Source organism: Mycena indigotica, assembly GCF_014461135.1.
Source record: "Mycena indigotica strain 171206Taipei chromosome Unknown Mind.scaff0001, whole genome shotgun sequence".
Classification (NCBI taxonomy): Eukaryota; Fungi; Basidiomycota; class Agaricomycetes; order Agaricales; family Mycenaceae; genus Mycena; species Mycena indigotica.
The window spans coordinates 2202926-2227640 of NW_023503000.1; the positions used below are offsets into that span (position 1 = coordinate 2202926).

The 24715-nt window shown below is 50.3% G+C and overlaps 10 protein-coding genes across 10 annotated transcripts; 6 read left to right on the forward strand and 4 right to left on the reverse strand.

The window, feature by feature from the left end:
• Positions 1-42: 42 nt before the first annotated feature.
• MIND_00059700 (uncharacterized protein) lies at positions 43-524 on the forward strand (the record flags this gene model as incomplete). Its single annotated transcript, XM_037357561.1, has 4 exons — positions 43-99; positions 151-250; positions 303-343; positions 396-524. 4 exons carry the CDS (start codon positions 43-45, stop codon positions 522-524), a joined length of 327 nt encoding a protein of 108 aa, XP_037225471.1.
• A 260-nt stretch (positions 525-784) lies between these two features.
• On the forward strand, positions 785-1952 carry MIND_00059800 (uncharacterized protein; the record flags this gene model as incomplete). Its single annotated transcript, XM_037357562.1, has 6 exons — positions 785-917; positions 968-1083; positions 1138-1494; positions 1546-1559; positions 1615-1631; positions 1684-1952. The coding sequence occupies 6 exons, from the start codon at positions 785-787 to the stop codon at positions 1950-1952; spliced, it is 906 nt and encodes a 301-aa protein (XP_037225472.1).
• Positions 1953-2185: 233 nt separating this feature from the next.
• On the reverse strand, positions 2186-5520 carry MIND_00059900 (Kinase-like protein; the record flags this gene model as incomplete). The annotated part of the gene is made up of 17 exons (XM_037357563.1): positions 5114-5520; positions 4982-5064; positions 4314-4928; positions 4201-4265; positions 3993-4148; positions 3851-3943; positions 3737-3799; positions 3635-3687; positions 3557-3588; positions 3329-3507; positions 3263-3276; positions 3193-3212; positions 3060-3147; positions 2985-3009; positions 2703-2939; positions 2532-2651; positions 2186-2479 (listed from the first exon to the last, which is right to left on the reverse strand). The coding sequence occupies exons 1-17, from the start codon at positions 5503-5505 to the stop codon at positions 2186-2188; spliced, it is 2529 nt and encodes an 842-aa protein (XP_037225473.1). The 5' UTR covers positions 5506-5520.
• Positions 5521-6334: 814 nt separating this feature from the next.
• On the forward strand, positions 6335-7505 carry MIND_00060000 (Homeobox domain-containing protein; the record flags this gene model as incomplete). The annotated part of the gene is made up of 5 exons (XM_037357564.1): positions 6335-6482; positions 6546-6626; positions 6681-7091; positions 7156-7255; positions 7304-7505. The coding sequence occupies 5 exons, from the start codon at positions 6335-6337 to the stop codon at positions 7503-7505; spliced, it is 942 nt and encodes a 313-aa protein (XP_037225474.1).
• A 676-nt stretch (positions 7506-8181) lies between these two features.
• Positions 8182-12023, reverse strand: MIND_00060100 (uncharacterized protein; the record flags this gene model as incomplete). The annotated part of the gene is made up of 16 exons (XM_037357565.1): positions 8182-8510; positions 8566-8718; positions 8765-9062; positions 9126-9226; positions 9275-9383; positions 9426-9476; positions 9522-9582; positions 9632-9864; positions 9916-9964; positions 10015-10100; positions 10150-10161; positions 10209-10381; positions 10431-10728; positions 10775-11152; positions 11199-11558; positions 11598-12023. 16 exons carry the CDS (start codon positions 12021-12023, stop codon positions 8182-8184), a joined length of 3117 nt encoding a protein of 1038 aa, XP_037225475.1.
• Positions 12024-12712: 689 nt separating this feature from the next.
• On the forward strand, positions 12713-13685 carry MIND_00060200 (uncharacterized protein; the record flags this gene model as incomplete). Its single annotated transcript, XM_037357566.1, has 2 exons — positions 12713-12730; positions 12780-13685. 2 exons carry the CDS (start codon positions 12713-12715, stop codon positions 13683-13685), a joined length of 924 nt encoding a protein of 307 aa, XP_037225476.1.
• Positions 13686-13758: 73 nt separating this feature from the next.
• MIND_00060300 (PlsC domain-containing protein) lies at positions 13759-15928 on the reverse strand (the record flags this gene model as incomplete). The annotated part of the gene is made up of 13 exons (XM_037357567.1): positions 13759-13984; positions 14030-14239; positions 14292-14341; positions 14390-14590; positions 14639-14884; positions 14929-15000; positions 15050-15116; positions 15167-15254; positions 15301-15418; positions 15469-15600; positions 15647-15725; positions 15770-15847; positions 15891-15928. 13 exons carry the CDS (start codon positions 15926-15928, stop codon positions 13759-13761), a joined length of 1605 nt encoding a protein of 534 aa, XP_037225477.1.
• A 137-nt stretch (positions 15929-16065) lies between these two features.
• Positions 16066-20271, forward strand: MIND_00060400 (rRNA processing protein; the record flags this gene model as incomplete). Its single annotated transcript, XM_037357568.1, has 11 exons — positions 16066-16758; positions 16806-17536; positions 17583-17817; positions 17872-18186; positions 18242-18586; positions 18636-18861; positions 18911-19027; positions 19073-19443; positions 19489-19693; positions 19748-20100; positions 20152-20271. The coding sequence occupies 11 exons, from the start codon at positions 16066-16068 to the stop codon at positions 20269-20271; spliced, it is 3711 nt and encodes a 1236-aa protein (XP_037225478.1).
• Positions 20272-20598: 327 nt separating this feature from the next.
• On the reverse strand, positions 20599-22328 carry MIND_00060500 (uncharacterized protein; the record flags this gene model as incomplete). Its single annotated transcript, XM_037357569.1, has 3 exons — positions 20599-20967; positions 21023-22020; positions 22067-22328. 3 exons carry the CDS (start codon positions 22326-22328, stop codon positions 20599-20601), a joined length of 1629 nt encoding a protein of 542 aa, XP_037225479.1.
• A 1100-nt stretch (positions 22329-23428) lies between these two features.
• On the forward strand, positions 23429-24714 carry MIND_00060600 (Membrane-bound lytic murein transglycosylase F; the record flags this gene model as incomplete). Its single annotated transcript, XM_037357570.1, has 8 exons — positions 23429-23599; positions 23652-23811; positions 23859-23921; positions 23970-24072; positions 24120-24241; positions 24288-24463; positions 24512-24570; positions 24624-24714. The coding sequence occupies 8 exons, from the start codon at positions 23429-23431 to the stop codon at positions 24712-24714; spliced, it is 945 nt and encodes a 314-aa protein (XP_037225480.1).
• Position 24715: the final 1 nt, after the last annotated feature.

The window sequence follows — 24715 nt, forward strand, 5'->3', positions numbered from 1 at the left end:
ACACTTTCCCTTTGAATGCTTTTTTCACGCGGTTTCCGGACGATGGCCACCACAGCTACTTCAGCCGCCGGTCCTATCGAGCAGGCTATCAGAGAGAAAGTGCCCCCCCCTCGTGATTTGCTGTGTTTGCCCAAACTCATCACATAGAAGCTATCTTCCACTTTCAAGCCAAGTGTGCTGGAAATACGCAATGACAGCTCTAAGCACCAGCATCATTCCGCCATGCGAAATAATACCAGCGGCGAAACTCGTATGTCTTTGTTGTAGCCTCCGCAACCCGAAAATCAATAGGTCCATCCTAGATTTCTCAGTTCATATCGTTTCGGCCCTTTTCGAAGGCAAGGTTGGTTGATTTTCGCAGTGATTTTCGGTCAACGATCTACCACTTGCAACAGGCAACTCTACAACGGCATCGACTTGTTCACAGCACACTGCGCGAAGAATTAGAGGGAGGACTACATTCGTTATCTCTCAGCACGAAAACTGAACAAGAAGTCGCGGAGTCTCCGAGTCAACAGTCCTAAAGCAATGTGATTGGCTTTCCGTGCAAACAACAACAAAAACTTGAGTGGTATCCACTGTCTACGATCTTCGGATTTTCCGTTAAGCGGTTGTTCTGGTCGTTGCTGGTTGCTTCCGCCGTTCGTTGTCCTGATCGCTGCGCTCGTCGCTGACCGTGTTGCACCGCCCATCTGCCTGGAGACGTATAAACCCGTTCAATCTCGCTAGCTCACATCTTGTTCACATCTCTCTTCATGCGGCCTTAAAATATAGGTCCATTGACATGCCTGTACTGACCGGCCCTACTCTTCTTCTCCCTCCATTGGCCTCTCCTTCCCCAATGTCGTACCCTCCTTCGGACCCTCGTCGTGGTCACGAGCGGCCAGTCCTGCCTCCCATTCAGGACTTGATAAGAGGTTGGACATTGTACTAAAACCCTTGTTCGCCGTTATTGATATCCTGTAAGAGATTTCGTCTCCTCGCGCCCCACCAGAATCCCCGGCCACGACGCTTGCCCGCTTACGAGTTAATGAAGAGGATAGATATAACCCTGCAACCTATCCTCGGTCTTCCAGCTCAAGGGTTTGATACTCTCTGCCAAGCAACTTGGACGTGTTTCTCATTCCTTCGTCCTAGCCACCATCTCGATCTCACCCGGACCCATCTTCCTACGCGTCCTCAACAACGCGTTACCATACTGTTCCGTACGACAGATCGCGAGCTAACCCTGGCTTGTACCCGGACTACCAACAGCAACAACAACAGCAACAACCTCGGACAGTGTCGTATGACAGGGCTTATTCGACATACGACCCACGGCCTGGTCCATCCCATCCACAAGGCTACTATCCACCGCCAACAATGCCGACCAGTATTGCCGTCCCCCATTATCAGCCTTCGGGAGTTCCCGCTTATGCAACCCCCGAAAGCTCTGCGACCAAGTACGAATGCCCATACTGCGGAAAGGGCTTCACTCGACCCAGTAGTCTGAAGGTGTGTTAGCTTCCTCATCCGTCGGTTAGTTTCTCAACATCTCGACGACAGATTCACCTCAACAGGTAAAGTGATCTTCTGCTGATCCGAGTTGCAAGTCTTACTTATAACCGGCCCCAGCCATACGGGAGAGAAACGTTTGTTGTGTGTTGATCCTGGTTGGATTGGAGACTGACCGACTGTTTCTAGCCTTCGTTTGTCCCGTTGAGGGTTGTGGTCGGAGTTTCAGCGTGCTTAGCAACATGCGTCGGCATGCCAGAGTCCATGTTGCTCCCTCGGCAATGGATGTTGACGGCACTCCATCACTTCACCCAACAACCTCATCATCTTCATCAAGGACCCACCGTCGTCGCACAAGTAGTGCAAGCTCCAACTCCCGACGAAGCCATAGCGTCTCTTCTGACGAAGAGGAGGAAGATTTTGGTCGCCCAGAGCAACGGACTCGCCAGGGCAGGTAGACTCTTTTTTTCCATTGGACTACTTTTTTTTCCACTATATATCTGTAGCTGCAGTATATTTATTCTGTACCACCACGTAACTTATTGTTAGTTGACATTGTAGGCACAACTCTGTATCTTTACAACAACTTGAAGGGTATCTCGTTAGATGTGAACAAATAATTAGTGAATAAAAGTCGTGAGCGTCAGGAAGCAAATTGTGGTATGCGTAGTCAGTGCGTATTTGTCTTGTCCTACATCGATATGGCCCTTCCCTTACCAACCTCTTGAGGCTCTCGCAAAGCAGAACGTCCGCGAACGGTTTCTTGGGGGTAGTCGGGCTGTGGTGGAGTTTGTCCGTAGGAGTCTGGCTGAGAATCGAAAGCTCTGTCAGCTCTCACATAGCTGATGACTCGTGGACTCTTGTGTGTGAAGCCAGCAAATGCTAGTGCTTTTCGCACGTCCAAAATCTCAGCTCCGTGAACCTCGTGTCGCAGGAGTGGGTCTCTGGTAGCATCTGGGGGTGCCCCATTTGCGGGGGCAAGGGGCTGCAATCAGTTAGTAACTTGTTGCGTTCTGACTTCAAGTTATATCTTTTACCTCGGGAGGAATGTCAGGGTCGAAATGTCGGGTATCTTCCGGCGCACGAAGCTCCGGATGATACGGCGCGGGATACTTGTGAATATTAAGCCAATCGATGCCTCTGAACCAAGGATGTGCCTTGACATAAAAATTGAGCAAGCATGGTAATAGAGGGGAAAATGAGGGTACCTTGATCAGATGAGCGCCGTCCGATGTCCCGCTTGGCGCTATAAACCCACTCCTCCGCGATTGCATAACCAATGAATTTGGTCGCGATGTAGAAGAAGAGGACTGGGAACCCAGACGGTCCTCTGGCTCGCAGAGGAGCTGTTGCATCAGATTCACACCTTCATGAGAAACTTGAGGACGCGCAGGGAAGCGCAAAGATTGCTTCCAGTTGAGGATCTTCTGACGCGTTACATGTCGCTGTCGAGAGGTCAATAACGAGTTCCCATGAGCATGTTTATTTACCGAGTTGCTGACGAAAGGCGGGAATCTGCAACAGGAGTCAATAACTGGGCCAGCTTGATAACAGCGAAGACGAACCCATATAAGCATTCGTACATGATCACTCCCAAACTCCACCAGTCGCACGAATAAGAATATCCATGACCGCGGATGACCTCGGGTGACACTGCTCACTTGAGACAGGACCCACATGTTGAATAAAGAGACGCACTATACGAGTTGGTTCCACATCTCGAAACAGGTGAGTAAACAACGTTAAACTGAGGAAAACTGCGACCAACACTGAATATGCCAGCTAGAGGAGACATGAGGAAAGAAAAACTCATCAAAGGAATTAAGAGGCTCACCTTTCGACCATTCTTCTCTCTCCAAGTGAAGACTCCGCCTTGACCATCTCCACCGCCCATGAGAAGCTCGATATCACGGCGGTTCATTCGTTTCGTTTTGCGTCCGTCCGCAATGCCGTTTGAATCCTCAAGGTCGATACCATGCTTGTGCAACAGATGTAGACGCTGTTGTTCGTAATCTAAGCGCTCAAGTGAACAAAATGGAGCCAAGAAGGGATTGGAACCGACAAGACGTATCGTGAGCCCAATGCAGATCGGTTCTTATCAAAGTAATGATTATAGACCACATGGGACTAGCTCACTCACGCTAAGCCAAAGTCGCTGAGTTTGATGTGTCCTGAAGGGTCGAACAGGAAATTCTACAGAAAAATGTCAGCTCCAACTGTGAGGGGAATCACACGTCCGTACATCAGGTTTGATATCACGATGGATGAAGCCAAGTTTGTGGCAAGATTCGATGGCGAGGATCATCTTGAACAAAGGTGAGTTATCTAATTCACTGGGCGACTTCAAGACATGTACCTCGGCCACATAGAAGCGAGTAAATCCTTCGTCGAACACATCCCGTTCGATCAACAAATTCAGAAGGTCGCCACCGCCCATATATTCCAGAACCTATGAGCCAACCATTAATTTTCTGTGAGCCATGTGGTGAACCAGGTACCAGATAAAGGTTATCGCGGTCTTGGAAGCTATAATAGAGCCGGACGATCCACTCGGCACCGCCGGGGGAGCTTACAAGAGAGGCGGACTTAAGGATGTCACGCTCCGCCCGAACGTGGCCCTCTTGGCCTTTACGAAGCATGTCGGTTTTCCTCAGCTGTCGTTGGCGTCAGTGCGGAAAGCCACGCGGGGGAAGAAGCAACGCTTACCTGCTTCATGGCGTATAGCTCCCCAGTTGACTGCTCCCTGACAAGCGAAACTACACCAAATGCACCTAGTGATTGATTAGCAAGCGAGTGAAATGGCTGGAAGTGCGTCGAACCATGTCCGATGGTCTTCAGTTTCTTGAACGTTGTGACATCAATCCTCCTCCTCTTGTCACGGAGATAATCCGTCTCATTCTGCCGCCATCGCGCTCGCAAGTTCTCCTTCTGGCCATGACTAAGTTGCATTTCGGTCATATCACGTTCCATTGCGAGGCGACGCTGTTCGCGGGAAGGAGGATGGCGGAAGAGGGGAAAGTACAAGTTTTCGAAATAGATTCGACAAGAAACAGCCTTTTCTAAAGTTGCGAGTGACGGAGTAATTGGTTTCCGAGGAGGTGGTTCAACAGGCTCAACATTATCGGTGAGATGCTCATCGTCTTCAGGATGAGCCTGTAGCCCGCCGCCCCACCGAATTGTAGAGTTACCGGGCCGACCAACAAGCCCTTCAGGGAAAGAAGACGCTGTCAAGAAATTTTCTCGGGCAGCAGTAGTTAGGGTTGAAGAGGTAGTGGTCGTTGCGCTAACACCGTTGACAACACGAAGCGGACCAAGAGCTCCGGCATCGTATTTACTGTCTTGAGACGGTTGCATAGCGTTGACCACTTCGTTAACGGCCTTGGCTTGATTTGTTTGGCGGACGCGCTCCTTAATCGGACTTGCCCACCGAGGATCTAGTTCTGTGATGAGGAAGGGAGGCGACGATTAGACAGCACAAGCTATTCACCACCTAGTTTTCCCATCCCATCTGGGCCCCAACGAGTGAGGAGTGCTTCGAACTGGTCTGCATCAGAGGCATGCACCAAGTGCCTAAGACGTATTAGGAACCTAAGCGAAATGGGGTCAAACAACGACAAACACAAATCCGGTTGGACGCGAGACCATGTCTTTACTGATTCTCCGTGTTTTACGGACTGGGGGCGAGGTGGATGGGGGAGGTAACTGGCGTGTTGTTTGAACAGGAGGGATTCCAGGTTTGATGGTTTCGTATCTGGGCCCAGCCAAGACTGGGTCGTCTGCGGGCGGAGACCCCCAAATGAGGCGAGAAGGTGACGGAGTCGGTAAAATCGACAACAAATCGTAGAAACCCTTGTGAATCAATGTCCCAGTTCCGCGAAGTGTTCCACCTGGAGCTGGAAGTTGGGGAGTTGCGAACTGGTTAGAGTAAGTAGGGTAACCGTCTGGTTGGTTTCTGTAGTCGTCATACTGGCCCCAACGAGTAGGTGGAATAGGGAGGGGCCGGTAGGCCATCGACGGAAACGGCAAGATCGAAGCCTGAGATTACCCGTTTCAGCAAGGAACTGTCACAAGGGTTTTGACAGTCTCTCAAGTTGCCAGTCGACCTCAAGCCTCTTTGAAGCAAGCCTTATTCCCGACTACGACATGCCTCCAACGCACCTTCACCCTCGGGATCGCGTATCGAGTCATCATATACGTACTTGCCTCGTGGGCAACGCTACATCCAAATCAGTAAGATATTTCTTTCCAAGTCACAGTAGGCTTTGGGTAGTCAAAGACGCGCCAGATTGAGTTGCATTTTCTAATGCAGTTCAAAAGCAAGCGGTTCGATCGAATCTCGTAGATTCAGGGAGCTCGTCGCCAACGGTTTGTAGGCAGCCCTGACGCAGCCTACACGAGGCCGTTAATGACAAGCGTAATGAACTCGTGCCCCGGCTTTCGTGTTTTTTTTTATTCGAGCTCCGGTCAAGCGCAATCCTCGTAACCCCCGCACGATCGAAGCTCAAACCTCTCTTGCCCATCCAAAAACAATAATAAGCTTTTTGGTCAACAGCCAGCCCGAAACCAGCCTTTGCTTTCACCCCCACAACTCAACTGCGCACAACGGGCTGTGTTTTTACGCGTCGCTCAGCCCTTAGCCCTACTCCCTTCCTCGTGGGTCCCTCCATGCACTCTTCGTTTCCCATTACGCCCCTGATTCGCCAGTCTCCGCCACAAGCGCCTCAGTAAAGAGCGAAACCCTCGTGTTTTCCTCTACTTATATCGGCACTCAACGACCTATTCGCTACATAATAATTCCATCTTCCTCTTCCACCCTAACACTATCTTCCGACTAATACCTATGGCGACCCGCGAAGATCGTTATTACAGCAGCACTCGAGCAAGAACTCCCGGCGCAGAGCAAGGTGGCGCATTCTTCCAGACTGGCCAGGGTGGGCGGACTCTCCTACCGCCTATAGATTCGGCTTTTCCAATCTCACATTTTCCAGGTCCGTTTCTCTATGTCCTTTCTTTTATATTTGGACGCTTAATTTGCTAGACGCGATCTACAGTGCCACCACAAAGCCAGTACTCGCAACAACGGCGGTACGACTATAATCAACCGTACAATAATCAATGGGGAAACCAAGCAGGTGAGCCACCTCGGAGCTCAAGTGTGACTGACTCCATTTACTACTTACACCAAGCCATGTCGAGTACCCCACAACCTACCTTCCCGTATTATGACGATGGTCGCTATTCAAACCAACAGGCTTACTCTGGCATGTATATACCAAGACCTGCCACCACTGCACCCCATCACCATGACACAAGGAAACTTCCACCGCTGAGTACCCACTCATCGTCACCACCACGAGATGAACGATGGGCTCCTTCGTCTTATGGCACCACAGGCTCCCATGGCCCACCGCCTCCATATACGGGTCACATTCGCTCTCCTACTGCATCTTACCCAGCATCATATAATCCTCCAAGTTATCCTGCTGCCTCTAGCTACCCCTACCAGGTCGGCGTAACCCCCCCATCCCGACCCACGCAATACCTCGCCCTATGGTCGCCACCCCCCGGCTCCTCCAACTCCGCCACCCGTTTCACCAGTCAGTGGCGATGAGCCCACAGTGAAGAAGAAAAGAAAGCGGGCCGATGCTCAGCAGCTCAAAGTCTTGAATGAGACATATGCTCGAACAGCCTTTCCTTCCACAGAAGAGCGTCAACGCTTGGCCAAACAACTGGACATGTCGCCACGTAGTGTTCAGATTTGGTTCGCTCTCAATGCTTTCTTTGTGCCAACAAACTGACTACGATATAGGTTCCAAAATAAAAGACAGTCGACGCGGCAAACGAATCGACAGTCCTCCACCCCCCACCAATCGTTCTCGATGGCATCCGATGAGCAGCTACTAGATGAGATGGAATCACCAACTTCTCAACTGCCATCATCCTCACATCGGCGCATGCGAAGTCAAGAGGACGCATTGGATCTTAGACCATGGCCTTCCCGCGGCTACTAAACGCGGTGATATCGTCGAGGACCGTTATTAGCAAGTCACTACTTGCGATGGTAGATGATTCTTTTCCGAGGTGCCTTAATCTCTAATACGCTTTCCCCCCGTATTCTATTGTGGACCTCGGCTATTTAGCGATAGTCTATATACCTACAGACCTTATTTTTCCAGGACGATCTTACTTATGTGTTATTACAATAGAGCTCTGCATCCCCGCGGTTGAACCCGATAACTACTTCTGACTAAGGGCAACTACTTAGGCCGCGGCCGAGGTCAACTAGTCCAGACTGAGTCTTCCAATTCCCTTTTCCTTTTGATGTCTGCTCTTCGCTCGATTTGATGCGCCGCTCGAGTAGATCATGAACGACGCGAAATGAAGCCGTCGAACCGGTCATCATTAATTCAATTAATTCTCGGCCTCGAGATCTGAGCCAGGAAATTGTCAGCCTGGGAGCATTCGTTCTGCTTCTAGGTAATCAGGAACCCCAATGTGGCAAAAACACAACGTGATTCCAGAGGCCACATCACCAGTCCAAAAGTTTACATCCTTCTCAGAACACGACCTGGCATTCAATTCACGGGGGGGATTGGCCTACACGACCGTCTATGTGTACTGCATTATTGATCTGCCTTGGTGATAAAAAAGCCACCCGATAGCACCAACTGATTCCATAACCGTCTTTCAATCACTGTCTGTGTCTTCTGGTCGTGGTCCACCATTGGTCAACCATGCTAATTTTCTCAACCGTCTGCGTTCCTCTTGCGCTTTCAGCTGATTTCGCGTCATTTTCTTCTTTTTCTTCACGACAGGCTTTGCCGATCCGCCATCCTCTGCTCCACTGACAACCGGGGTCCCATTCGCCGAAGCAGCAGGAGTCCCTCGGTTGGATCGCACGGGTGTGTTGGTGCCGCTCGCAGAGGGTGACTTGGAATCCAGGAAGGCGTCTTCGACCACTGCGGCCTTGCCTTGGTGAGTCATGTGACCAGCTTCGACATTCCAGATCTCAGGACCTGTGCCAGATTAAATGGATCTGCACCTGAAAACTGAAAGGAAAAAAAAACGCACACAGCGCAGAAACAAATTCGTTGTTGTGGGAAATGATCACCACTGCACCAGCCCAGTCACGGATAGCAACTGCCAGACCACCCAGAGCTTCTCTATCCAAGAAATTGGATGGTTCATCGAGAATACAAATCTGAGGTTTACTCCAAAGACAAGCTAGCACGTGATGAATATGTGACTGTACGATAAGGTCATTGCTCACCAGCGATAACTAATTTGATTTTTTGACCACCGGAGAGTCCAGAGATCTCATTATATTGAGCGATGTCTCCGTCGAGCCCAATGTCTTCGAGATGTTTGCGGACGGCGATTGTTGATGTTTCGCGAGTACCGGCGCCTTCTCGAGATGCTTCTAAATCGTCAAATTGTTGGACGAGCTTTGTAAGCCCCTTCTGCAGCAAGTCATCGCGGGCGACCCAGGTATTGAATCTGTGGTCCAGCCCTCGCCACTTGACTTCATATTGAAATGTCTTTTTCAGCTTTTGTCGACCCATGATTAGCTATTGAGCAACAAATGAGCGACTTGTTTTTGATCTGATATGATCGAACGATCAAAAACATACCTCAAGTTTTCGTTTGGAGCCATCTCTTCCGACCCAGTCCTGTTCTAACAAAGCTTTCTCTTCCGGTGTCAGAACACGAGTAACCTTTTCCAGCACCTCGCCTGCGATTGGTCATAAGAAACACCTCGCCGGATTCTGATTTGGCTTACGATCATGCCCGTCTTGGAATCGCCATTGAATGTATTGGATGGGGGTTTTCTCCAGGTGCCGCTCTATTTTATTTGTCAGTTGAGCTGGGTACTCATCGGTGCCAGTCCACTAGCCTATATGGTGGGTAGCGTGTTGAGAAACATAGCCTACTCGGAGGGCAGGGTGTTTATATACAGACCCTTCTTGCGGTTCGGTTTCGCCCTAACAGAGCATGAGTGACAACGCTCAATTCGGGACGATACAAACCGTCAGCAACTTGATTAATGTCGATTTACCAGCACCATTAGGGCCGACTATGCCGACGCGGCTGCGGAGTTGGTGAGACGACCAAGTCGCATCGCAGAGCGATGCCGTACCTCGATAACGAGAGGGCACAGCTGACGTTGAACAGACTCGGAGTCGATCGACCAGGATAGGTGAACGTACAACCTGCGAGCTTCAGAATTGCACGCGTGTTGCTACGGACCCCCATAAGGGACCCCGGCGGGGGAAACGCGAATTTGACACTAGTCGCGGCCAGCGTGTAGTAGGATTTGGCTTCCGGGTGCGTTTCGACAAACTTGGACAAGTTTCCCGGATAGTAGACAAGCTAGATAGATGGATCGATTCAGCATATAGCATCAGCCTCGGAAATGTGTACTTTTTTGGACTCGTAGTGAATGACATCCGTCGTCACATTGTCTAGGAATCTATAGCCCATCAAAATCTCTCGTGAACATAATGAAAGCAGACTATTCACCCGGAGTCGTGACTGACGATAAGACAGGTGACATTGGTATGTGCGATCAGATATTCTTCGAGCCATTTAACGGACGCGCGGTCCAGCTAAGAGAGAATGATCAGGTAAAAACGGAAAAAGCGCTGCAAGACGAACATGGTTAGTAGGCTGAAAGGCGATCAGTAGTCTTTTCGTGTGATGTGGAAATAGGGCACCTCATCAAGCAGTAAAAGGTCGGCGTTATACAGCATGGCTCTAGCCAACTCGAGTTTCATTTTCCAGCCACCAGACAAGCCGCCGACAGTATCGGCCTGTCTTGCATCATCGAAACCAACCTCCAAAAGCTGTTCTCTGATCTTTGACCGAGGAACAGCTGCCAAGGCTGAGTCTACAATCGCCCATGATTAATACGTACACAAGACAGCATAATGTCTCACCTGCTGCGATGAAGTCCAACACAGAAAGGGAGCCGTCTTCCCCTTGCAAAGAGTGCTCAACCATCACAGTGCGGAGCTGATCTTGCGGGGGAAAGTTTTCTACCTTGCCGTCGCGCAACTGACGCATGAGGGTAGACTTGCCAGAACCGTTGGTCCCGAGGATTCCATAACGACGACCGCGGACAAGACGCAATGTAGTGTGCGAGAGCAGCAACAAAGCGCCATATGCCAGGGAAAACAGCGTATCACATATCACTTCTCCTTCCTCATCGCTGGTCACAGCACCGCCGTGTTTTGCCTCAACCACACGTCAATACAGGAGGCAAGTCGATGGAAGAGCTTACCTTCTCGATAGCATAGAAGTGGGAGCGGACCGCCTCGCTAACCTGGGCCCCTCGTTCAGAATCTAGCCAAGGTTCCAGGTAAACCCCCACACATCGTTGCCAGATCTTTTTATCGCCGAACTTCCGTTCATTTACGAGATCGGCAACGAGGGATGCTTGGAAAGCTAAAGATTGGGCCAATAAAGAATACTTGGGGCTAGGCGGGTTGTTTGGAGATGATGGAGAAGTGATGGTGAGTTCTGGGGGGAGGAGCGTTAAGAGGGCCGAAAGCGCATCCGCAGTTTCCCTTTCAATATCACGGGGGGTGCTTGGAGGTCCAGAGACCGATGCACCAGCCTTGAGCAAGGTTTGGAGAGCGGATTCGCCAAATGCGCGGACCTGAACAATATTAATAGCTGCACAAAGTCAATGAAGATCAACAAACCTCAGGGAATGCCGCTCCTTTTGCGATCCGTTCTGTGCCCTCAACGAGAGAGCTAAGGTACAATGCTGCAACCTTCTCATCGCGAACTAGCTTGACGAGGTTGTCTATCACAACCACCGTGCGACGTTGGACTTCCATACTTCTATCGTTGAGTGCGCGGATAAGCAGAGGCACAAGGACAGCCAAAGCCGGTGCTGTCACTTCAGCGACAAAGGTTGTCGAAGAGAGTGCTTTGATGCAAGCAGGTACGGTATCAGGACTCGCCATGCATTTGACGAGGACAGGGATATGGGGAGTGAGATCGGGATTAGCCAGAGTATTACACAAGGCAATTGCGCATTTGTTGGCAGCAGTTGAAACCTAGAAAAAAGTTATCATTTTCTGTCGAGTAGACGCCACTCCACTAGCCTCTTGCTTCGTATCGTGCATGGCGGCCTCTATTTTGGGCAGAATGGTGGCCAGTTCGGCTCCAACAGCGTCTTTGGCTGTTGTTGCGAAGGATCGAAAGGCGTCTAGCACGCCGACCTTGGTTTTCCATTTTCCATTGGCCAATATGTTTTCAAGCTCACGGAAAACGACGCGAGTTGCTTCGGGAGGAAAGAGTTTGAGAATAGCTTTGACGGCCGCTGAAGCAGCGACACGGACTACATCGCCTTTATCCATGTAGAGTTCGAAGATAACCGAGAGAGATGGAAGTAGCATCGGTGCGGCAGTAGCACCCAGAATGTTGGCGAGCGATTGGAAAGCGATAGCAGCGGATTCACGTTCGTAGCCAGATTTTTTTATTCGTGGCGAAATTGTGCAGGGAGACCAATAGACCAGCATCGCTGGAGAAATATCATTCAGAGAAGACAAGAAAAAAGTAGTAGCTGTTAGAACGCACTGGAGACTCTGGATTCCCGTTTTTGAGACCTCACGAGCTATCCTGTCTGCGGCACCCTTTGCATCTAATTTCCTCTGAGTAAAAGGTAATACTCCGCGTTAGAGAAGCTAACCAGGAGCTGTGGGGGCGGTTCGAAGAGCATCTAAGAGGGGAGTAAATTGCGTTTGGGTGGCCATTGCGACTGGCGACATCTAGGGTATCGATACAGAAGGGTACACCGCTGGGAATACAAAGGAATTAGCAGAAGATGAGGTAGATTTCTAGGACAGCCGCCGATGCGACGATGGCGGAAAAAGAGAGCCAAATTTTGGTGAAAGCTGTGACAGTGTGTCAAAGGACACCACGTTCTTCCGATCTTCGAAACCTTTGTCTCAAAGTTGAACTCTGAACGGTAAACAAGGAGAAAAAAAGTCGCTCTGTGGTAGCTAAAAACGGGTCTGCGTATCTCCTTGCAACCGCATCAAGAGGGCTTCAGAATTTGTTTGATTTCGCCTGCATCGCAATGTGCCATCTCATCTTCTTGTCGCGATGTCTGGGCATATAATACCTTCTCGGCGTCAGTACCCGTCGTCTAGCACCCTTTCGCTTTCTTTCACTTCATTTTCTTTTTTTTCTTTTCTTTTCTTCCTTCATGCATTCTTTGGCTCAAGTGCGTGATCCCTTGTCATGATCAACTCGAGGCTAACCAATGTTTGCAGACTCTTCAGAATGCAGGCATTAATATAGCTCCAGGGCTATTCATTGGGATTGTTGTGGCTGGAGCCATTCTCCTCTTCGTTGTCGTTATCGGAGTCACTCTCTATGTGTGTAGCCGCAAGAATCGTAGGATCCAGCAAGGTGCTTTCGACAAGCCCTCCATACCTGTGCTATCCCTCGCCCAATCCCAACCGCCTCTTCCTCATACGAAACCTTTGCCTTACCATACCGATCCTGAAGCTCAGCGGCACGACCTTGTCGGTCGGGAGGTCATGCAACAAGAGTCGACCTACCAACAACTGATCCGTGACCTCCAACGACCTCCGTCTCGAACAAACACTCCCGCACTTCCAAATCAAACTCCTCGAGATTTTTCTACTCTCAGTCATCCTCCCATGAAACAACATAGACCAATGCCTCTGTCGCCGCCACCATTGGTCTACCTGGCTGTCCCACCACCAGTTGCGACTGTACCGAGGTCGGCTGAATTGAAGAGAGGACAATCTGTTCGGTCTTTGGATACGGTCTCTGTCTATTCGTCTGCTTCTGCTCCTCGAGATGCTGACGAAATTGGCCACCAATCTTTTGCCCCTACCTTACCTCCCGTGCCACAGTCACCTAGTACGCCCATCACACCAAAATGGCCCTCCTCGCCTTCACCATATGTCTGGCCAAAGCGACAACGCGCTTCCCAAATTCGCGATGAGCTGGCCCCAGAGACATATGCAAAAGTTCGATGGAGAACGGACAGCGAATTGGCTGATGCCCTGAGGGATAGTCATACGCTCCCGTCAAGAGATAACGGTCTGCGAACCGACGTTGCTCCGGCTAATGTCGGGCCGGAAAGTAACTCCGTGACCTTGCCGCCCCACTCACCACCTCCAAATCCGCGACCTCAGCCATTCTAATGTACGTGTACTAAAACCAAGACTGTATCTGTAGTTTCTATCTGTACGGTAATGATAATGCTTGTGACCGCGCTTAAGAATCGTCCTCCGGGTAGTCCACAATGTCGTATAAGCGTAAACTTTCATTCCAGTCCCTCTTTCGTCGCCGCTTGATCGAGAAATAGCGGGAACCAGACTCCCAGCGACCTCTGACACGGCCTTTTTCCCGTCCTCCGTGTCGAATAAAATATACCTCTGGGTTGTTGGGTAAGGCAAGAGTATCAATTGCCAGCTTCATCACTCGGTCGTAAAGGGCATCCCTATTGGAAGAGTCAAACGACGAGAAAACGGTCAGATGACCCCACCTTTTCCAATACATCTTTCGCAAGGTGGTTGGGCCGACGAGAAGCAACCGCCCTAATGCCATAAAGGCACGCAAAGCCGACACTGCATCTTCGAACCAACGCAAGGTCATCCACATCAGCGCCGGAACAAGCATAAAGGTGACCACGGAGAAGGGAAACGTGGCCGCTGTTGCACCAAACCATACACAGAGGCCGGAGACAAGCCCATAGCTGCAGGAGGCTTGGTGAGGCCAAGTATATCGAAGAAAGATGGGAGACAAACACTAGTTTATACTGTGCGATTTCGTCGAACGTGTCGAAAATTGGGCCTGTCTGGAGTAGGAATGAGATGCGCAGAAGCCAGTGATTATTTGCGACTACCTTTTTGAAGTTGTGAACGGCATAGACTATGGTAATAAAGACGGGGGCCCATAGGACAAGACCAGGGAGGGAGAGTGAGAATAAACAGATTGCCCAGGTGATTCGGAGAATCATGCGTCCTATGATAGTAAGTCTGGGTAAAGGCCGTCGTCGTATTCGGTCATCCTTGATTCCAAGGCGCGCAAGCTCGTCTTGGTAGGCCTACATGACAATCAGGCTAATTTGCACTGAGCGAAGCAGCTATCCTACGCGTAAGTCTTCTCGCAGTCTTGCGAGGTCACTCGTTTCGGCAGAGACCTTCTCGTCATCCACGGTGTGGACATCATCCGAACCAGAAACTGGTTCTCCAGCTTTAAAAGCCTCAAGAAATGTCCTCACGACACGAACGTAGTCGCCCAGCGTCATGCGGGTGCCAAGAGGAGCATACATCCTTGCGGCTAGTTTGCTGACGCGTACGAGATCCCATGATGGAGAATCGAATGTCCCCGAGGTAATCTATTCCGTCCTTAGATTAGAGAAGATGATGACAAATGATAGACCTGTTCAGACATTTGCGCCGTGAGCGCACGAACATTGCTGAATTCGACAGGTTCGAGCAGCTCAGGATGAGTCTCCCAATTTGTTGGCATGTTTTAAAAGTGCTCCAAGTAGACGGCTCACTTTGGGCGTGAAAACCATGGGTGGGTGGAACGTGACAAGCACATCCGACCTGAAATGCTCGCGATGCCTTGGTAAAATATCAGCAATTGGGCTATAAAGATTGGGAAGAAGACTTGCATATACGTTACGGAGCAGTTGAGCAGAGAAATCTCGAAGGTCGGGTTATTACGGTTACGCGTTAGGATGTCCGATATCATCCTGGCAACTTGAACAAGATATGAATAAAGAGACTCGCGGGGAGATTAGCCTACCGCCTGTCTTAAGAGGAGCGACACTGGGATGGTATCGACTCATTCCTTCAGGGAATAAGCAAACAGCATCACCCATTTCCAGAGCCTGGATTAGTTTGTCCATGGTGTCCGTGTTGTCCTGAGAATGGTTTGGTTGACGGAGTTGATGGAAAGTGAGATTCGAATTACTACGGATTCTCCCTCGGCGTAGTCTTTCTTTCGGCGTATAGGGACAGTGCCAGCACTTTCAATGAGCCAGGATGTAAATGTTCGTTTGCCGAACTGAGTAGCCTTGGCCGTGAGGCGGATGAAATTGCGCTCCTTATTTTACGTGAGCAGGAGAGAATGATATCTTTGAGAATGAAACCTTGGGTGGAATGGTCGTCACGAGCATCAGCGCATCGGTCAAGGAATTGCTGTGGTTGGCGCAGACAATGCATGGTTTACTTTATTAGGTTAGGCCAGAAGACAGAGTAACTTCATGCTCTACCCGGTCTTAGGTACGTTGCTTGCGCCCTCGACGACTATGGTACCATAGAAAATCTTCAATACGAAACGGAAGAGCAACCTGGGAAAGTGAATGGGAAATCCTGGTGCGCAAACACGCCTACCGAATCAGGACATATGACCAAGGCGTAGCCGAAGGCATAGTACGGCTCGTTATAGCCTTGCTGGACAGAAAAGTTGTTTACACCGTGGTCGGAACGCGGGGCCGAGAGGAGACAGGCATGTAGCGTGGGAATGATCGGACAAAATTTTGTTATTTCTCTCTCATTTTTCGAGACGATGGATCGAGCCTTAGAGAAGATTCGACCACATACAAACTCGAACTTGGCTCATCAGAAGGCGCCAGCCAACCTTCTTGCTGCCGTCGAGTCTACATTCTCCGAGCAACAAACCGATCCCAGTCCAACCGCCTATTTCGCAGCTTTACTCACCACACTCGACAGCACAATCCAGAAACGAGATGTTTCCCTTGGCGATGGTGATATCCTCCCTGCGGAGCTCTACCTGCTGGCTCTTGTTGCCCCATTCGTTCCAGTACCAGTCATGCGCTCCCATCTAAACACTGTCCTGACCCTCACCGCACCTCTTTTCCCTGCATTGACGCAACATGCCCCGGTGTTGAGGTCTCAACTATCCCTTTACAATGCAGTCCTTCGAGCATTGGACCGTTCCCAGCTGGATGTCCAGAGTATTCGTCAGGCCTTCGCTTCTATTCTGCAACTATGCATCGATCCACGACCCAAAGTCCGCAAAAAGGCGGCAGATGTCGTGAAAGACGTTTTAGAAAGTCCACCCGCACCACTTTCTCGACATCCCTATTCCGAAAGAGTTGCAGATTGGATCAAATCTGCACTCTCTGAAGCCAACATCGTCCCTTTCTCCCGTGCAAAACCATCAAAAACTTCTGGGACAGACTCCGCAATTCATGTACTGGCATTTTTACGACCCATTTTACCTAATCTCCCTGCTTCGGTAAGGAGAGACATTCATCGCCTTGTTGTTTCTGAACAACTTTTTAGTCGCTCCCAGCTATCTCAAATCTTCTCCTTAGCCTTCCCCGCCTCGGAAATCCATATCTTTCCCAATCATCATACTCCATCCTCTCCGACCTCTTCGCCCTTCCTGTTGAAGACGAATCGATTGGTGTGAACGAGCAGATTTCTGATGTGCTTAACGCTGTCCTTTCCTCCCCGCCGTCCAAGTCCGATGCAACGCTATCACCTGCATGGGTTCGAGTTCTTGGTACAGCGATGGCAACATATAGTCTTACTGATAGTAATGCTGCCTCCCAAGAGATTGGTAGAGTTTGGAAGGCTGTTTTTTCATATCTGGAATCGTCGGATAGTTCCACAAGAACCGCTGCTGCAGAGTCTCTTCGACGAGTCGCTGGTTGCATCACGCCTTCAATGATAGATTCTGCCTTGGCCGAAACAGATCATCGTTCAACACTGGGGAAAATCATCACTCAAGTGACCAAAGAGCTCAACTCTTTGGTGTACGCTAATGCTATCCCCCAAATCCTCACTGTCATCGCTGAGCTCATACTTGCACTCCGTTACAAGCCCGATGGGCGAACAACCGGTGCTGAGAGCCTGCTGTTACCCTTGATCAAGCACATCGGAGACCTTCGAATCCAAAAAGGGTTCGAATTCAAGGAGGACGCAGACGTCACGCTTTCTGCTGCAATGCGAGTCCTTGGACCGCACGTTTTGCTTGGTGTTCTGCCGCTCAATCTTGAACCTATCGATAGGTTACTCAGAACCCACTCAGAAAAATATCGACTGATCTTTTCACAGGCAAGAGGGTCGCGAACCCCGAGCATACTTACTACCTCTGCTTCCGCAACCGCATCCATCTCCTCTTTCTCACTTTGTTAGCTATTTTGTGCCTCTAAGTGAAAGGATGTTCGCGCTTCAACAGGCAGCAGAAGCAGAAGATCGTCAATCCCAAGCCAAACTTTGGAGTGTGTTGATTGGTCAAATTTGGACCGGGCTCGTTGGGTATTGCTGGGCTCCTACAGCTCTCAAAGAGGTGCGAACTTTCTACTCACAGGAAGATGCTACGTATCTAAAAAGTATCCGACAGTCGCTTAACGCCACTTTTTCGTCGTTGCTTTCAGGACTTCTATATGGTCAAGCAGAACTACGACCCTCCGTACTAAAGGCCCTCCGGGTCATTGTCGATTCCAACGTCGCTGTTGCTTCTGGTGCCACTGATCCGGCTCCGACTAATCCAAGCGGATTGTCGCCAGCACAGGCATCCGATAATGTTGCCTATCTCCGCACTCAAGCAGAAAGCTGGCTCGCAGTGCTTTTCAATGTCTTTGGTACCATGGGACGCGACAACCGCGCAGTCGTGGGGGATGTAATCAGCGCTTGGGCAGGTGTTGCTGGCGAAAAGGTACGTATTGCCTCATCAAATCTGATAGAGTCCGTGACATGATTCAACTTGTTAGGAAATTGCTGCTGCTCAATCGAAAATCGTGCAGTTATTGAAAAACAATCTAGCCGCCCAGGCTGCGAATCCTCGGCATAGCAGCATCGAAGGCGGCAGTGAGGCTGCAACAACACAGGACTTGGTTCTCCTGCTACTCCCTTACATCTCGTCAGCCGATGCCCAGAAGCTATTCCAATTATGCCTATCAAAAACCGTACTCTGCGCGAAAGACAATGGCGTCCAAAAGCGGGGATACAAAATTCTGACTCGTTTGATCGAGACAAAAAAGGTTTCTATCGAGGTGGAGACTGTTTTGAAGGAACTAGACGAAACGCTAGAGGGCATCACCCCTGCTGCGAAAAAGGTCCGTTCAAATCCTCTGAAACTTCATGTGCGATATTGAGAAATAACAGGATCGCTTCAGCCTTCTCGCCCTCCTTGTTGCCCAATTACCATCTTCTGCCCTGCACGTGATTCCATCGCTTATTCCCGAGGCAGTTTTGGGCACCAAGGAGCCTTCGGAGAAAGCAAGGGATGCTGCCTTTGAGCTCATCGTCGATATGGGGAAGAAGATGGCTCAAGGAGGTGTCGTAAAACGTAGTCTCGTTGATGGAATGGAGGAAGATGGCGCTGGAGACAGTAAGCCGTCCAGCTCCTCTGATTTTATGCTCCTTATAATAAGGGATAGCTACCGCGAACATTCAAGAATTTATGACTATGGTCGCTGGCGGGTTGGCCGGAGCCAGTCCACATATGATCAGTGCGACTGTCACTGCAATATCAAGACTGGTCTTCGAGTTCAAAGGTTAGTCTAGTTTCCTGCGATGATTTTCTACTTATCTTGCGTCAGATTCTATTCCAGCTTCTATGCACAGTGAGATCCTCAGCACTCTCTTTGTCTTTATCAGCTCTGCCAATCGCGAAATTGTGAAGTCGATTCTAGGATTCGTCAAGCTTGCAATCCACTCTCTCCCTGCCGATCTCGTTCGCCCCCACCTCCCAACCTTGGTGCCTGCCCTTCTTGGCTGGTCTCACGACCACAAGAACCACTTTAAAGTCAAAGTCCGCCACATCTTTGAACGAATGCTGAGGCGATTCGGGTGGAACGAGGTTTACGGCTATGCAGGCGAGGACGAGGCTAAAAAAGTCCTTGAGAATATTAAGAAGCGTAAAGAACGGGCAAAGCGGAAGAAAGCCCAGGCGAACGAAGACGAAGACGAGGTAGCTGCCATGATTTCTGTCTTGACCAAACTAATTTTTCTGTAGCCTACCAATAAACAGGCCACTGGCGATGCATTCGAGGATGTTCTATATGGAAGCGAGAGCGAACTAGGAGATAGCGACGATGACGAACCTCATCAACAACAGCGCTCAACAGGCAAAAGACGAGGCGGAGAATCAGGGGCCCGCATCCGCATTGACGACGATGAGCCAATGGACCTACTTCAAGGCGCTGCTTCCCGCATTACACGTAATATAATTTTCTTTTTTTACCGAGATAATATGCTGAACATTTCTTTCGCAGAGGCAAAATCCGAACGTCGAAGGAAACCTGGTCAGGATGCAGCTCGTTTCAAGACCGACGAAGAGACTGGGAAAATGCTTATTGATGGCGATGACGACGATGCCGAGTTAGGGGAGGATGCAGATATTGCTGGCGCTGCATATAGAGAAAACTTGACGTCGGTTGATGGCTTCACAAGAGGCGCGAACGGCCGAGTCAAGTTCAACAAAGACACCAAGAAACGAAGGAGAGAAAACGAAGATGTTGATGGAGACGTAGAGATGGGTGATGTTGAGCCAGGAGGGGCGCCAAAGTCAGCCAAGAAAGCCAAGGGTCGTTCAGAGGCCAAGTTTGGCCACGAATTCAAAGCCAAGGTCTGCCCTGCTTTCCTGTTTTGCACCTGATAGCTGAAATTTTTCGTGTAGAAAGCTGGTGGCGATATTAAAAGGGGCGGTGTGGATCCATATGCTTACATGTCCTTGTCGCAGGCCGCCAAACGCAAGGGTGGAAAGCGAGACAAAATGGGTATTGTCGGTAAACGATAGTGTTGTCGACCTTGGAATACAGCTTTTGAGTTTGGTGAAGACCCGGCCACAGGTCTATTGGTTTGGGTATACGTACAAGCACAACCAGCTACTCGGTACAGAATATGCGGAGACAGACAACATACAGTAGGAGGCATGGCATAGGACGTCGGCATATGGGGAGGAGGTGGCACGAGGAGTGTGTTGGGGCTTCGTTTATCTGTTTTTCTTGAGAAACAAGAGTCATGAGGGACGAGAGAGCTGATAATAAAAAAACAAGGAAATATAGAGTACATTCGAGGGGGAGAGGAGAGAAAGGAAGAAAGGAGAGGAAAAGCAAAACAGTAGTCAGGAAACTGCGACAGAATAGTCCACAGCCAAAGGCGGCGGCACTGGCGCAAACTTGGCGAAATTGTATCCAGCCCATTGCCATGCAGCATCCGGTCCAAGTTTATTGCCGAATGCCGGCACCGGCGCAACACGGAGAGCCGCTTCAAAAGCAAGACCCGACAGCGTGGGTGACGTCGGAGCTGGTCCCCAAGTATCTCCACAACCGCTGGCCATAGCGTCGTCCAGGAATGTTGACATCTGAATCGTGCGATCTCCCGATGAGGAATCTGATTCAGTCGAGGAAGGCGAGTAACTGAGTCCCGGCGTAGGAGGAATCGGACTGCCCGAATGACTCGAACTTGAGGACGTAGAGTAAAACGAATCACCCTAGAAAAGAAAGGAAAATGATCAGTTTTACTCCCAAGATGGAGTCGATACTTACCTTCGGTGACTCCATTGACTCATCTTCCTGAGCCTTTCTGCCCAGTTGGCTTCCCGGCCACAGCTTATCTGCGACAGGAATGTACTCCTTTTCTCCACATGCAAACGCATCAGTAGGAACCGTTGATGAGCGTCGAAGAGGGCGCTTATTGGCCGGGGTCGAGGCAGGCAGAGCAGTTTCACTTTGGCATCTTCCAAGTGGACGAGTGCTAGATGAAGCGGCTGGCGAGGTAGCGGGCGTTTTGCCAACCCAGAGACGCCAATCTAAGGCATCTCCGAGGGCTCGCTCACAGCGACCAATCTCTTTGGCCGGTAGACCAGAGAGTTTCGCCCAGGCGCGATTCGAATAACACTTGTCTTGTGTGAATTTGGAAGCGAGGATGAGAGAAGCCAGGAAGGCCCGGCGAGGGCACAAAAGTGGAGAGGGGAGTAAGGCGAATGACTCGCTACCCAGTATTTTGTCGTTGTTATCCATCGATGAACTGACGAACGGTGTGGCCGTGCCGACTACATCGTCGTCAAAGGTAACTCGGACAGTGTCCATGACTGTTTCGTCGTCAGTTGCAGACAACTCGATATCTGATGAGGCAGAAAGTTGTGCTTCCAGAGCAAGCTCGGCTGGTGTGGCTGGCGTGATGCGGCTATCTGAGTCATACCGGATGAATGTTCCTTCTCCCGATTGCTCTTTGGCGACTAGCTCTGGGACTTGCGAGCGGATAGCTTCAAGATAGCACAATGCTGTCTGTAGGACTGAGCCAGAAGTGCGTGAACGGCGGAGAACCTCGTGTACAAAGCCCTTCATGGGAACGAGATTATTTCTGTGAAGTCCACTGGTGATGTCTGGCTCTCCACGTAGGAGGGGAGAAGCTGAAGTCGGCAAATGGGAGGCGCGGGGTGGAAGGGGAATTTCGGGGCCAATTGTTGGCTTATTGGATGTGAGAAAAACAGTGGGGATGTCTTGTGGACGCCATATTTCGCAAAGCGATTTCACGGCTTGATCTTGGCTGATTGAATATAAGGAAAACGATTACAAGGAAGGACGCACCGACTAAACCTGTCACATATTTGTTCTTAGACTCCTTTGGGAGTTGAGGCATAGACGAGTGAGCTTTGAGACGCTCTGTCTCGCATAATGGGGTAGGCTTTGGGGATGGTGATACAGAAGTGGCCGGGGTTGAAAGAGATGGAGAGTCAGTGGAGGATGATGACGATGATGATGCAGAAGCAAGAGCAGCGTAGGGCTGCCACCGGGCCCGAGACCGGGCCGCGGGCGGAGCCCTGTGAGCAAGAGTATGTATCGAGTGCATGGTTTGGTGTTTGTCGAGTTTATGGTGAGCTGAGTTGGATTATGGGAGTCGATAGGGAATTATAGTGGAAATTCAGACAGTAGTACCCTTCGCCTTCAAGATGGGGGTGGAGATAGTGTAAGAGAAGAAGAAAGAAACAGTCATAGAGAGTTGGCGGTTCGGGGAGGCGTAGGTCGAGCGGGTTTGTATTTGGGCAAGCATTGCGCTAGTTGGGAGGCAGGTCGGATGTCTCAAGTCAAATGACCTAAGAGCAATCCGATGGCAGGGCTTTGTCGCTTGACAAAGGCCTGCGGGTTGAGAGTTTAGTGGTGGAGTCGGGAGGGCGCTGAAGTTCGGGTCTGTGTCGGTTTAAGAGTCGGGGCGATACACCTAACCTTGTGACTCGGCTGTGACTCGTCCACCGTCACATCACACTCTGAGTCGGTGGGAAAGAAATGACTCACAGAGCCCGAGGTACTCAACACGCCTTGCAGTAGATACTTCTACACACTCTGATATACCGTTGAACCGATTGCCGGGGTCTTAGTGCCTCATTTCATACACGCAGGATTTTTCTTTGTCGTGAAAACTTCCCCTCTGAGGCAGTTCATTGCTCACTTGTCCGCAGTTACGGTTACATAAGTATAATTTCTCACCCGGCCGACTAACTCCAACTGATTCATGAGCCTATTCGGAACTTGCCTTTGACTCTTTTGTCAACTTCGTGCGTACATTTTTGGATCCGTCGACTCAGTTCGGCTGCCACGAGGTTCGCAACTTGTCCAAAACCAGAGCTTAGTCACGATATTGCGTGGGAAATACCTTCCTAAAACGCGATTCCGTCTTGGCAGCTACTGGCTCCAACCCGGCTTTTGCTTGGAGTCTTGGCTAACTCTCGGCAGAGACTCTGAAGTTTGCCTTACCCTACCTCTAACTGGGCTCAGTGAAGGGTATTACAATGGTGGAGTTGGTAGGAAGACTCTTGGATGCGATGCCATCAACAAGCAATGCAGGTTCGTAGGAGATCAATCTTGGATCAATCGCTCAAGCCCCTTAGCTACATGTGTCGGTGACGGCTGACCGACTTTTCCTTGCTTGTCTTCCTCTCTCACTCACTCGCCATGTTATTGGCTCTTCCACTCGTTCTACTTGGGGCAGCACTCGCCGTCCATGCCGATATCAATCCCGGACACCACCAGCTAGCTCGTCACCACAAAGTTGCTCCGCGTAGTCCCGCTCCCGGCCTCCAGACTGCGACCCAGGTCCGCAAGCGCAAGTCATGCAAAGCTCCTGTAAGCCTCGTTCAATCTTTCCTGGTCCATTAAAATTCGTTGGAAACATCAGACCTCGTCTAAGAAGCCAGCCTCATCGAAGAAACCGGCAGCTACGAAGAAACCGGCAGCTACGACAGCACCGAAAGCCAAGCCAACCAATAATAATGCTGCTGCTCAGAGCGGCACGATCAAGGTTCAAGTTGACCGTTGCGGCAACAATGGGGCGACTAGTGCGTGAAGCCAGTGTCGATTTGGCAGAATCTCAACAGTCTTACAGCTCAGACAACCAAGACAACCGGTCCCAATGGTAGCATCGATTGGCTCAACTGCGGTCTCACTGGTATGTCCCTACTCTGTGCGCCAACTTTTGCTCACCACCAAACTGAAGGTGGTGGCTGGAATCCTCCCTACATCCGAGTTGAGGATGTGAGGGCCGCCGACCTGGCTACCGCTCTCAAGTCTCCCAGCTCTCCATTCCACGCTTGTGCAGCGTCCGTCTTCCTTATCCATCAATGCACAGTAATTCACTTCCTGTTAGCTTCGTCGACATCTTCTATGAAGCTGCCAATGCTTTTGGTCTGAAGCCTATCATGCTCGCCTCTTTCGCAATGCAGGAATCCAGCTGCAACCCGCACACGGTCGGAGGAGGAGGCGAACAAGGTGCGCGTCACCTAATCCAATAATTGTTGTGCTTACTTATAACCAGGTCTTATGCAAATTACGCAGGACAAGTGTGGTGGAGCGCCGGGTGGTAATTGCCAAGACGCCAAGTTCAATATCATGACTGGCGCCAAATACTTTGCCAACGTCCTCAACGGCAACAATGGTGATCTTTTGCTGAGTCTTGGCATGTACAATGGATGGTCTCGGGGTCTCACAGTGGTATGTCGACCACCGCCAGAAATGTTCAACCCTTCTAACTTGAACAAGGGCAAAGCTACCGCTGCTCGGCACTCGGCTTGCTGTCTCTGCCAGAACAACATGGATTAGTGCGTTATCACTCTCTTGTTGCTATGAATATCTTATGAGGGCAATTTTCTAGCTTGTTCCAGTGGATGAATGGTTGGATCTTGAACATTGACGCTTACTCTCAGGGTCTGGGCAAGTATTTCAACCTGGCGGTTTGTCGTTAGG